Raw genomic sequence first — 14036 nt, forward strand, 5'->3', positions numbered from 1 at the left:
AATTTCATACGCACTCAAGACACTCTTATCCTTATTTTACGCCTAGTTATCGGTTCTACAGCTATGAGCTCTGTGCGTGCATGGACTCAAAGTTTTAGCAGACTTCACGAGAAGTCTGCCTCTGCAATTTACACATCGAGTAAGAATAATAACCAAGTCGAATACTGTTCCAACCCAACGTGAAAATTTGCTAAATGAACTTCTCACTAGTGGCGAACAAATGAACGTTCAGTTATCTTTCTACAGATGAGGTGTGCCCCAAAGAGTGCTATCTCGTAGAGCGATAAGCAACAAAACAAGTACAAACCTGTTGCACAACGGCGCTGCGTTGCGTCTCACAGATGACGTGAGTACAACGAGGGCTGTACATCTCCTCCACTTCGCCACCTCGCTGCATGATGACCTACGTGGGCAAACGAGGACAGAGGAAAAGGATTCATGAAGCCTGACGTGCCGCACAAAAATGAGAACCACATCCAAGGACAAAAGCATGTCTAAGAACGCAGTTCATAACAGATTTTGTTGAAATAAGTTAAACGGTTTTCAAGGCCTTGCAAGAATCTAACATACTACATTCTAGTATTAAAGCACTATGTACAAAATTGCACAGAAAAAGAAAAAGCTTGACTGCTAGCCCTTTTTGCACTAACGGCAGCCGCGAGCCATGACAAAATATACTAATAAAATTAGACTCTTTTGATTAAACTTCGTGGTCACATTTAAAAATTAAGCTAACCAAGTTTATCCAAACGCAAAAGTGAAGGAATTTTAAAGCACTCAGCAACACCTAAGGACTTTATCGTTGTAAATGAGTTCAATTACATCCGTAGATGTACAAATGCACACAAAAATGTACAAATGCACCTAAGATGTACAAATGCACCTAAAAATTAAGCAATGCACTGTTACATAATAGAAATTTTCAGTGCTGATTATTGATTGGTTTCATGTCCCAATTGCAGCTGTAACAATTGGAAGGCCCAAATAATTAATAAGGACCTGTGAGAAGTTGGTCAGTGACTGATGTTGCAATTGGCACCTGTTGGTTTGCCATTAGAACACATAGAGTTGTGCAATTGAGACTAGGACAGAAGGGTGACACGATTACACCAGTAGTGTAGCCAGAAATTTTTTCGGGAGGATGGAGGACGGGGATGTGAACATCCCGCCCCCGCCTTTCACAACCCCCATGGCTATGCCAGTGGATTAGACACACGAAGCGCAAACTTACACTTTTATTTCAAAACTTCCGTGACCTTTTTATACACACGCTCACAACAAACTACTAGGCTTGTGCGAATAGCAAACTTTAGGTTCGAAGGGAATAGTGATTTGGTCAAATAATTTCGAATCGAATTCGCATAGCTTATATCACATATTGGAAAGAAAAATGAGCATATTTGTCATGAACTAACTAACCTGCACAATATTCTTTTTTTATTCAAACAAGGCATATACAAATTTCATTCTTTTTGGTTCTAAGGAAGTGGAAGCAACTTTGAATAGCAGCAGAATTTCACTTTCGGTAGAATGCTAGCGATAACCTGTAAAATACATTACGTTTTAAAATTTATTATACTTAAAGCATATAAGCCAGTATAACAAGTTTCTATACTTCAAAAATGATGAATCGATGTTTATGTTCATTTAACCTTAAAGTGGGTCTTTGCGTCTGTGCGGATTTCCCCTGGAAAGGTGTATTCACGGCATAGCACCCTTCCACTGCAGTGAAACCACCTTTACCGGGGGGGGGGGGGGGTTACATGCGGACTAATATACACCTATTCGTTCATTTCAAATACTTCGAAATTTCCAATAATTTAAATTTGAATCGAAGTGAATTCGAATACTGTAATATTCGTTCGAATATTCGAAGTGCTCGAATATTCGCGCAAGCCTACAAACTACGCATGTCTCGAGAGTTAACATTGCATGTGTTCAAATAAAGTTCATTGACTGACTGACTGTCACTACCACTCATAAGCGCAATCTCTTTTACAGACAAGGCGACGGACGGCTTGCTGGTGCACCTCTCCTAATTTAGAGGTGCTTTGTGCTTCTGTTCTCAAACACGTCATTTCATTTTTGCTCCTGGCTATTATGCACTGTTCAAACACATTACAAAAGGTGACAGAATTTTCGAAATAAAACTGCTGTAAGTTTGCACTTCGTGAGTTTAATCGTGCCTCCATTCTGTCCGTGCCTCAATCGCGCAACTTTGTGCGTTCAGTGACTCAGTTGGGGGTTCAGAAGTACTACAACTGCAGCACTTGACATCAACTCACCTTTTTCCACTTCAATATCTCCGACGATTCGTAGAGGCGGTCGTAATCCACGATGCAGAATACACAACCCACCAGGCACATTTCCGTAGGCACTGGAAAGAAGTGGGACGGTTGCTTTAAAGGGGCCCTACAACGCTTTTTCAGCATAGTCAGAAAACGCTGCCGATCGGTAGCTGAGGATCCTGAGAACACGCGAGCCAAGCATTACAGCGTGGCATGCAGCCTGGAATTTGCAACTAATTCTCAAAGTCAGCTAGAAATCGTTCCCTCGTCTCCCTACAAATGATGCCAGATACCTAAATTACTGCGCCATATACCCAAGTCCACGGTCATTGGCTGATTTGAGCGTCGCGACCTGCATAGCTACCATGGCAGCCACGGGATACCGCCATATGACCGCACGCTCGCAGAAAAAATGAAAAGAAAGTGCTCCAGGTCATGACGTGTGCTGACGAAGGCCCGCATCTTCTCGCTCCCTTGTCATCCCCTCCCTGCGTAGCTTTCAGCGTGTTCACTGGTACGAGAGGAGAGAGAAAGCACTTGAAGCGTGTGGCAAATCTCTGTAACTCCGCTTATACTTGACGGATTCTAAAAATTTTTGCGGCAGTCAATTCGTGAGGCAATATGCTCTTTTAATGAAGCCATTAGACGATTACTTGAAAAGGTGTTGAAGGGCCCCTTTAAATGCCACTAAATACCCCCCCCCTTAAATTCTGGAGTTTTACATTCTAATACCACGACATGAGGGACTCATAAACAAGATCAGTATTTGACTGAGTTTTAAACATAAAGCTGTAGGCTTAGCTAAGCCTAAGTGGTTGCTGATCCTGCCTAGAAAGCATTAGGCCTAAATTAGCAGCTAGTGGAGACAAAACTTTGTATAAAACAGCTCACACACACACACACACACACACACACACACACACACACACGCACACACACACACACACACACACACACACACACACCACACACACACCTAGCATGCTTATTGACATGTTTCAATGTATAAAATGTTGACAGCATGCCCAAAACTGTGGCATTACAAAGTTAATTCAAGAACCTGCTAAAGACAAAGCAAATACATGATAGGACAAATGCTGTAAGGTCTCATGATGAAAACCCAGTGGCAAAATGCCATCCAATGCCATTATAAATGCTGTCGTTGTTCCGCTATGTTATCTTCACACTGCATTATTACAAAACCTTTCCCAGTAAGTGCGAAAGCTTGTTCAGTCGTGTATAGGAATGACACAAAATTAATTCCCGGTAAGAGCTACTCAAAAGAAGTACGAGCCAACACCATGCAGGAAGCAAGAGCGTACCTTGGGTTCTCGGATCGTGTCCGTAGAAATGAAGTTCAACCGGGGCGTTGGCATTCACGGGAACTTCTGTACCAAAGTTTCTTGTATCGTTGGCCAAATGCTGAGCTGGTGGTGGTACAGGAGCACGAACTGACCGGTACGCTGGGTTCATCATGGGGCCCTCCTGACGAAGCAGGCAAGAAAAACAGATAAAACCTGACGCAACGTATATTACTAAGAAATGCTCGGTAAAATGTCATCGTAACTTTCTCTAGTGGTAATCTGGCCCGATGATCCTTGTAGGAATGATAATCTGATATCAACGAAAACAAACGGAGCTATTTTTAGAAACAATAGTGTTGGCAATGCTCACTAATCTACATAATTTTATTCACTTCGTGTCCCACAAAATATGGACATTCTCTACGTATAATTTTTGGGGTCTGCTGCTTCGTGCAATTTATTCACCCTGGATGGCACAAAAACAGTCTGCAAACAATCTCTGGCCATTTTTCACGCCATTACGATCATGAACTAAGACGCCTGAAGAACCAACATGCTGCTTCCTTACAATCTATAGACTCTTCTGGCAGTTCATTAAAAAATATATACATCCTTTGACTCATTGTCAAAAACTCCAGGAGAAATTTGTTTTTTTTCCCCGCCATCAAGAACATAATATGATTTTCTGTGCATTTCAAAATATTTGGACCAGAAAGGAGCTTGAGGCTACCGAAACATTACAGCCCAAGATGTCTGCTACAACGGGTGTCACTAAATTGGGTGTTATGAAAACAACAAACAAAACAAAAATAAAACAATATAGAGAAGCTCAAAACAACAAGTTTTTTAGACAAAACAAACATATTCAAATCTTAAGACCGAGCACGCAGGATTTAGCGTGATGTGGTAGATCCCGAACAAGCCATCCATAGTGTTTTTGAGCTGCGAGTTCAGACCTTGGATGTTAGAAGGGATGCCAAGAACCAAGAATAACTGAACACACCATAGCCAACTGCTGCCCTACTGAGAACATCATTGTTCCAAGACACAAAGGCAGGCTAGTTAGTATTTCACCCAGTATCACAGCAAAGAAAAAAGATCAAAAAAAAAGAGAGAGAGAAAAGAAAACAGACATTGTTCATGTTGTAATCGTGTTATACATTACGTCAAGGAACAGTAATGAGAGAACACTGCTTGTTACTTGTCACACCAAGAGTGTATTGCATGCCAAATAAGACATTTTTTTAAAAAGCCGATGCGAAACACAGAGCAGTTCACTTACACAACCTAACTATTCAACAACAAACAGCAGCAGTGCCTACGTTTTTCTACTGTAATAACATAATTAATGCACTTGGCATCTATCTAGACAGAAGGATGTGCAAAGATACAACAATCAGATAATAGGGTTTTGTGAAAAGTGTTGCATAAGTGGACTGCTCCGTCCTTTCGTGTAACCAGTAATATTTTGGTCCTGAAATCCCAATGATTCCAAGGTAAGTGGTGCAAAACACAAGATGCAAACATGCATGGTTAAATACTGTGCACAGTAAAATCAGTCACACGTTACATTCACATGCTTAGGTGTCAATTTTCTTGAACAATCATTCCAGCGTGGTACAGAAGCTTTTCATGTGCATGTGTGTACTTAGAACTATGTAACGGAACGTAAGGTATCGAAATACGTGTGAAAAGAAAATTGATTCCGAATGCTAAAACTTCCCTGACACAAAAACAACCCAACTGCTTAACACGTACGATCACCACGACTGATCACCAATCAGTACGATTGGCGCAAGTTCTACTTAATGCTTGGGAGAATCCCTTAAAGATGTGATGGGGCCCCAGTTCACAATGAACAATCTTGAGGGAAATTACTAATGTTTTAACAAGTCTTATTTGTTGAGACATGTACACTATTTCTTATCATTATTCGGGCAAATGTTTCTTACCACACATCGTAAAGACATTTCAATGAATGCTAGCTCATACTGTACAAAATCACATCACTCAGACATGCTCCATACGGACATACAACTTCGACCACATTGTGAAATAAATTTAAAATGCGTATCACCAATTGTTACGACTATATTCGCACAATGCAGTGATTAAACCAAGAAGATCATATGTCCTTGACTTGCGTATTTTTTTCCCTCTCAGCACGATGCAGTTAGTATTGACTGCATCAAGTTCATGCAAGAAAATCACCAGCCAAACAATGTGGAAGGCTGCCTCTGACACTGCCCCCTTGAGCAGTGCAAAATGTTTCGTGCAATGTGAGTGCAAATAGAACGTGCAAGAGAGACTTCAAACAAAGGTCACAAGACCATCGGTGAAACAAGTGCAATTAAAAAAAAAGGATCAGTAACAGAACAGCATTCCATTGTGGACTTCAATAATGTGCGCATTTTCACGCAATTAAAATGTGCATTAGTGCCATACAAACAGTATTTGCAATCATTCTGTGAAACACATATACACGGGTGTCTGTAGCAGTCGAGCGTCATGTTACGCATTTCATGCATATGCTGCTACGACAAAAATTCGGGAGGTGCTTAGTTTAACGAGGTGTTGTTGCAAGCAGGACACGGCTACAACGCACTTTCCAAACTACACATAACCACAGCAAACTAGTATATCTCATGCAATGTGTACAGAGTCGACCACATTTAGGGGAAACACCTATATTTATTCTACTTCACAGCAGGAATGTGCCTTGTACAACATCTAATAATGGTATCGATATATGAAAAAGTTGTTTTTCAAATTTTACGCTCAACATTACTTGCTTTGAGCTCTTGAATACTAATGATCCGTTTCCCCTATATGTGGCCAGCCTTGCACAAGTACAGTGCGTGCTAATCATATTTTTATGCACAGATTATGGGAACAGACTGTGGGGCAAGTTGTTTCATGGGCACTAACTTGCAGTACCGAGAGAGTCATGCGCACACCTATAGTATAGAGTAGTACGTACAGACGTCTTGAAAAGTACACGAGCTACTCTGTGCTTTCACCATATAATATAATATGGTTATGTGCTCAGGGGCCCTATCTCGTACACGTTCTATGAACAAATGAGCATTTTTGCCACACGCGGCTTGTTGAACCTCACACAAATGTCATGAACGGGGGTCTCCACCAATTGTGACGGCACCAACGTTAATTTGTTCATAGAATGCACACAAGGCCGTGTCCCAGGTTCCCGTGACACTGTTGATACTTTTAGATGTTCGGATGGTGAGCGTCTTAAAAGTTCTTTTCATTTCCCAGTGCACTGGAACCTTTGGTGCACCAAAGGAACTGCCTGCTCATGGTCAGTATGGTGGTCGCAGGCAATACAGCCTGTGTACTTTTTGACAAAGACTGTGAACAGTCTGTCAAAATACTTGCATGTAGACATCAAGTCTTTTGACATGCAAGACATGCAGCTCAGGACACTACCTGTTCACCTATGCTGCTAGCCAGTGAGCTGTACAATATTACGCCGTGCACTTCAATGTCACTAGGGCCCCGAGAGTGAAGTGGCTACTATTTAGACAAAATTATCATATTAAAGATGGACTCTGGCTGAGCTAGCCTACCTCACAATGAGAGCGAGCTGTCTCGTGTAACATGCAAATGAGGTAGGCTCCCAATGTCTGAATAACCTTTCGTGAGGCAATCACAAAGCAACAACAAAAGTGGAGTGTGTCATGCTGAGGATTTTGAAGAAATAATCACACAAGACTAGGGACAGGTCTTCAGCTAAACACATCAAGGACATGTGCGGTACACAACTGTGGCGCTACCTTCTCACACAACGAATAGCATTATGCAATATTCATGCGAATGCAACATCCATGCTGACAAGACTCGTCAATGTCCACGACAGGCAGAAGAGTTTTGTTTGAACCTCAAATATACTGTAGTACTGCTGCGTGGCGATGCTCTTGGGCAATATTTGCAAGACAGCCATGAGAGATATATAGTTCCAGCTTTTCTGTTCATTTTTAAGTGCAGTGCAACTTTTCTTATTCTAGTCTACAATTACTGGGCCATGGTGCTGCAGCCTGCAGCCTTACAAAACCTGCTTTGGATTATCGAAAGTGACATGACCAGCTGTTGTTTTTCTGGCATGCCAAAAACCTATTGCTCATCTCCCAATGTCAGCATTATCTATGCAGTGTGGTACACAGATATACCATGTGTCTTTCAGAGTAATGAAAGGTGAACTTACACAGTTTACAGGTAAGCTATAAAATTCAAAACCATGAAGATGTGGCAGCACACCAATCTGTTTTGGGTTAAACAGAAGAGGCAGAGGTACAGGATTTACGTGCCATATTTTACTGATAAGACTGTTAAATGGCAAAGAGTTACTTTAGGAAAAGTTCCAGAAAATATTACGCAGAAGGTTGTCATTCTAAACAGCTGATAAAGAACAAGTGGTTAGTTGATACACATATGTGTTTGACTTTTTCCTGCCAACACCCTAAGCCAGTGTTTCTCAAACAGTAGTAGATAAGTTCGGCAGTGCTTATCGAAACAGACAAAGTGATAGTTTGGCTAATTGTTTTTGCATCACTTTTTAAACAGTGGGAGATTAAGATAAAAGAACAAAGAAATGTGGCAGATAGAATGGTGACATGACGTGGTGCCATATTTGCCATGGGGCTGTTAAGCCCGATTCATACATCACAAAAAAAAAAAGAGCCTACAAAGCAAGAAATAAAGTTCTGCAGAGAAATACCTTCGTCTCCTACAAAAATATCGTTCAGTTGAAGCACTTTTCATTCTGTGCGGTTCTGTTGCCTAGAAGTTTCAATCCCCAGGGTCCAAGTGAATGCACCCATCATGCTGGCTATCTGCGCCGCGTTGAGTTACACTAAGGCCTTCAACTGCTGCCTCTTCAGCCCTGCACATTGTTGACGTGGGCTTTGTCATTTGCGACTCAGGTATTCCAAGCCTTCCTGCAACTGTGCGCCATTTGCTGCCATCTTCGCCCCTGTGGGCCTCCACATTAATTCATCCCGATGTTGGGCATCCTCTTAATTTGATTTAGAAGCTGCACTTCACTTTCTGTCTCATTCTGTCCATGCCACATAGTGAACTAATGGAATAATTGGCAAACATAATGTAAGGTCTTGTGTTCTCGATTCCAAGGTGCTCACAGCAGCCACACAATAAGTGGACAAGTGCTTCTCGTTAAAGTAGGCATGTTGTGTCTAACAAGGTGCTGATGACAATGTGTATAAGGACCTATCCTTCGCTTTGATAAAAATAAATAAAAATCAAGAAACAGAATTGAGAAAAACTTTAGGCCTAGAACACCTTCAATTGAAATTGAAGCAGGCATTCTCGTTCTGGCATGCCATGCTCTCGCTCTCTTACTGATCACTGATACGAAACGTGAATCTGGTAGCAGAAGACGTAGCATGCGTTTAGTACTTGCAGCCGAAACGTGGCTCGTGTGTTTTTTTTTATGCATGCTCTCACATTAAAAGAAAAAAACACAACACAGTCAAGATGCTCCGTGAGTGACTTGCGAGCAGGTCCCTGACTTCTAAACAGGGACCCTAGAACAACTTGCATCACGATGCGTCTTCAGTCGACAAACATGCAGCTTGTCCAACTTCTGTGAGTAGTCCAAGAGGACGTGGCCTCTCCAATCATGCACCAACCCTAATGTGCTGCTGCTGCTCCTCGCTGCCTGGCGTGGGAAGCCGCACGACGCCGTGACCCAGGGCGTCGGCCGCCAAGTCGCCGGGTCCTCTGGCGACGCCTTGGAGACGCGTGTTAAGCAGGTTGGCCAGAGCCGTCTTGGTCTTGGGTGTGACCTTGTGCGGGGTTGGGACCTGCCGCTGCTGCGGCTGCTGCTGCCTGCCGCCTGCTGCGGCTTGCTGTTGTTGCTGCTGTTGCAGCGTGGCCGCGGCTACTGCAGCCGCTGCCGCTGTGTTCGCGGCAGACCCCCCCACTGGGGGCTGTGGGCCACCCACAAAAGGCACCTGACAGAGCAGACATGGTGATGAAAGGGACAATGTGAGGACTGGGGCCTGACGGCCAACACGGATGGTGCTCTCGCGAGGCACTTGTGCACGGCACAATTGCGCTGCGTTAACACTGCATGCGATACACTGCAGCTCCCTAACCGTGCACTACTGCGCCAGTGGGATACACCTTCAATTATTCTAGGGGTTTAACGCGCCAAAGCAACAGCTCGGCTGTGACAGATACGTTTTGAAGGGTTCTGAGACTAACAATGGCATGGTGGGGATCTTCAGGTGCACACAAAAATGCTCTCGTCATCTTTCCCCATCAGTGTTCAGCCACCACAGCCAGGAGTCGAGCACGAGAGCTCAAGCTCACTAGTAGAAAGCCATAACTACCATTCTAATGCAGCAGCTGCGCTCATCCTTTGACATTAAGCTTTCGAGCCCAACAGCTTTGATTATCATTTAAGGTGCTGAAAGAAAGGAAGTTACGGGGCACTTCGTCAAATGTGGTAACGAGCGCAAGCTAGTATAGAGGAAATGTGCAGAACTGGCAAGCTCGACAAACCAGACATTTTCATCACACTCAATGAAGGCCCTAGATGAGCGCTCAAAAGCCGTACACATTCACATCATGCCACCGTTGGGAATGAAGACAGTGGTCTGGGTTCTACCATCTCTGCTCAAGATATGGGTAGCAACTGCTCCAGATACTGTCAAGTATGTGTGCAGGGTTGCATTGAACTGCTTCATACTTTCTGCCAAGTGAAGAATAGGATGCCCTTAACTAACAAATGGTGCTTGGAATCCATATTGTGTCTCCTGCTTATGTAAGTAACACAGTGTGAAGTGCATTGCTGAATGAAGATGTGATATTGAGGCAACTTGTCGACCCAGTGCTAAAGTTTTGAAAATGAGATGTGCAGCTTCATCGTGCAAAGTGAAGCAGCTAGCTGGCCGTAGTTGTTCCACTGACGCATGTGCAAGAAATGACAGCAATGACAATGTGCTGTAAAGCTGCTCCGCATGCTCAGCAGAACCTGCACAGTCATCACAGACTTCTGCTGCTAATAAGATTTCCATAGCATTCTGCAAGTACAAACCGGGGTACATATTTTTCAGAAGGGGTTCAGACATTGAGATGGTGATGGAGGATCATGGCTGCATGGATGCTTACGATCAATAATACGCAACAAAATTTATTTGCATTCCACTGACAAGGACGTGACGAGTTTGTCACTTGCCGTCCACTGGCGCTGCACACACAAACACCAAAGTGGTTGGGTGGTCAGGACGTTGGATTTGTCGATCACAAATCGACAAATGGGTGAGGGGAGGGGGCAATGTGTGTCCACTATACTATACCACATCAAGACCTATGTAAGCTGCATATGGCAGAGGAGCAAGCATGCCAGCATACTGAAGCATATCAGCGCAAGCCATAGCTAGACCAAATAAGGAGCCTGGAAAAGAGCCAAGGACGTGGCTGCACGTGAATGATTAGAGGCCTTTCATATAATGAAACTAGGGGTGTCCTTTATCAGTGACACGCCACTTGCCCTCTTCCCTTCGAAGAGTTACTTCATTGAAAGTGTGATAAAGGTTCTGCAGTACGCGTTTGAAGGTCTTTAGCTCATTAGAAAGTTTAGCAGACAGCTGGTCTCTTCCCCCCCTATTTGTCAATTTGAACTAAGCAGCCATAATATTGAAAGTCCGTAAGACAGTACGAACAGGCTAGCCCAGCAACAAGTACATACTACTGAGCTGCCTGCGCACCACACCAAGGTGTGTACAGTGGCTCAAGTGAAATGGAGAGCACACTACAGTCTACAGAAGCTCAATATTTTTTTTTATTTTGTAATGGTGCACCACTGATGGGCAATGCCAGCAGTGGCAACATTCTGTATCGTGCCAGCATCGTCAGACTCTTAATAGCTGAAAGGACGCTGTTGCCTTCAGTGCTGCGTTGCACCAACAAGGCACCCCCCCCCCCAATGCTCTCTGTATGCTTAGAACACTGTTCGAGGAGCTACAGCTCAATGCTAAACCATCGCTATTGTTTTCACCGATTTTGACCTTCAGCAAAAAAAAACTGTTCTTATAACTGTTATGTCATGGTTTAAATAGATTGTCGAAAATTTTCATTTAGTACGGTGTCGTGCAGACTTCTCGTGCCTTCTTACGGCGAGTAGCATGTTTCAAGCATCGAGCCAATGCAATGCCACGCCATCGATCTAGACTTCTGCCAGGAATGAAAAATGTTGGAGGAACCTGCCTCAGAGGGAAGAGAGTTGCAAAAACACAGAAAAAAAGAAACAGAACTCAATTAGGCCTCAGAGGCACTTATTACACTACAATACTCTAGGACAATTAGGGATGTGCGAACACACTTGAACCTCAGTACAGTCGAGTCTACTTATAACGATACCGGTTATAACAATATATTGGATATAACAATGAAAAACGATGGCACCGTCCAGTTTTGTATGTTTTCTATGGTAAAATAAACCACTTATTATGATGCTTTAGTGCGGTGACATTGGATATACCGAATGAATCCGGCTACAGCGCGCGAAGAAAATGGCTCTCCGCGCTGACCGCGCCAACGGCCTGCGCCACAATGCGACTCGCACCCCGTCCACCCCCTCAGAAAACGAGTCGACTGCGCCGCTAACGAGAAAGCGAGAGGAAGAGGGACTTTCCTACCATATTTCACTCCTCAAGCCACCACTTTGGCCTCGCCCACACGCCCGGTTGCACCGACATTGGCTCGCACCGCTCGCTCGCTCACTCGCCTGTTGTGTGCGCAGTGTTCTGACTGTCTTTCTCCACAACTGCCTCTGTTTTACATTTCGCCGTGGACAGGATGTCAAAATGTCATGGCAGACATCTCGGTGTCCCATTGAGGGATGCCGGAATTGTGGTCGGCGCTTAACGAAGATGCATCGGGTCTTGACGAATTTCTTCATGCAGACGACGTTGTGGAAACGCCCGAGTGCCTCAGTGATGAGGCGATCGTTGCGTGTATACGTGCAGCGAACAGCGGTCAGAGCGACGACTTCTACGACGCGGTTAAGCCTACCCAGGTCTTTCTTTTCTCAACCCGCTTATAACAATTATCGGTTATAACGATGGGATTTCCTTGGCACCTGGATATCGTTATAAGTGGACTGCACTGTATAACAACATGGTACATAATGAAACAAGGATATAATTAGGGGTGTGCGAATATTCGAAATTTCGAATATTTTTCGAATAGTGTTTCCTATTCGATTCGATTTGCACTGGAATTTTACTATTCGAACTATTCGAACTTCCCAAAGACAAATACAGTCAACATCCGATTGAAAGCGACCCCTTCAGATTTTTAGTATGCTTCACCTCATTACACTCGTATTGCGGCAAAGCTGCCTTTCAAGCTCCGTTGCGGTCGAACTTAGCTAAGAGACGGTCAACGTCCCATTGAAAGTGGTCCCTACATTTTCAATATGCTTCACCTCATCACACCTCCGTATTGCGGCAAAGCTGCCTTTCAAGCTCCGTTACAGTCGAGCTTAGCCAAGAGACGGTCAACATCAGATTGAAAGTTGTCTCCAGATTTTCAATATGCTTCACCTCATCACACCCCCGTATTGCGGCAAACCGGCCTTTCAAGCTCCCCTACGGTCGCAAATGTATTGACTAAAAAAAAAATGCTGGTTCCAACATGGAGATAAAAGATGTGGCAGAGTTGGGGGCTTTATTAATGCTGTTTTGGACCTGAAATTTGGGCAGGAAGTCCGAAAAAATCGGAAGCCGAAGGTTTTTAGCATCCGAAATTTCAGATGTTATTGTATATCGACGTCTACGAGACAGATTTGCAACTCCGGACTTGAAGGGAGCACACCCTTGTCCGCCACATCAGTTGGGCTTCCACAGAAGTTGAAAGAGGAGGAGAGGCTGAGGAAATGGCATCTTTGCCTATTACGTGTAAAGTGTTGTCGGCAACACTTTGGTTGCACCAAATCATGTACATAAATAGAATTCGGCCTCTACATTGCTTCATTCTTGGTAAGACAACTATGAAACACCACCCCGCCAGTGCTTCATCAACCTAGCAAAAAGAAACACTTTCGTGTTGCTACCTCATAAGAATATGCTTAGGAATCCTCTCTAACTTCTTTTTCTGCAATTTCGCTTCGAAGTATTCGAAAAATATTCTAGAAATATTCGAGAAATATTTTAAAAATATTCGATTCGATTCGCACTCGCACTTTAATATTCGAATTCGCTTCGCACCGAAAATTTTGCTATTCACACAGCTCTAGTATATACTACTGAGCAGTTAGCTGAAGATGCTTATGAGAAGGGTTGTCAGTGATTAAGCCGTGTTGCAGCGATGTCCGTAAAGACATCGCCGCACTGTGTCGTGACAGTGGCTCCTAGGTTGGTAAAGCACGGGAGGGGTGGTGTCTTATCAAGAATGAGGC

The 14036-nt window shown here is 43.7% G+C and overlaps 1 protein-coding gene across 1 annotated transcript in view; it reads right to left on the reverse strand.

Annotated features, from left to right (window-relative positions):
- LOC119390211 (PAX-interacting protein 1-like) overlaps nt 1-14036 on the reverse strand; it is a gene marked incomplete at its 3' end in the record, with an annotated part of 44466 nt that overhangs the window by 11293 nt on the left and 19137 nt on the right. Inside the window, 4 exon segments of the mRNA XM_049415225.1 lie at nt 308-403; nt 2286-2377; nt 3611-3773; nt 9259-9582. Of these exon segments, the coding sequence (XP_049271182.1) occupies nt 308-403; nt 2286-2377; nt 3611-3773; nt 9259-9582 (675 nt within the window).

Source organism: Rhipicephalus sanguineus, chromosome 4 (assembly GCF_013339695.2).
Source record: "Rhipicephalus sanguineus isolate Rsan-2018 chromosome 4, BIME_Rsan_1.4, whole genome shotgun sequence".
Classification (NCBI taxonomy): domain Eukaryota; kingdom Metazoa; phylum Arthropoda; class Arachnida; order Ixodida; family Ixodidae; genus Rhipicephalus; species Rhipicephalus sanguineus.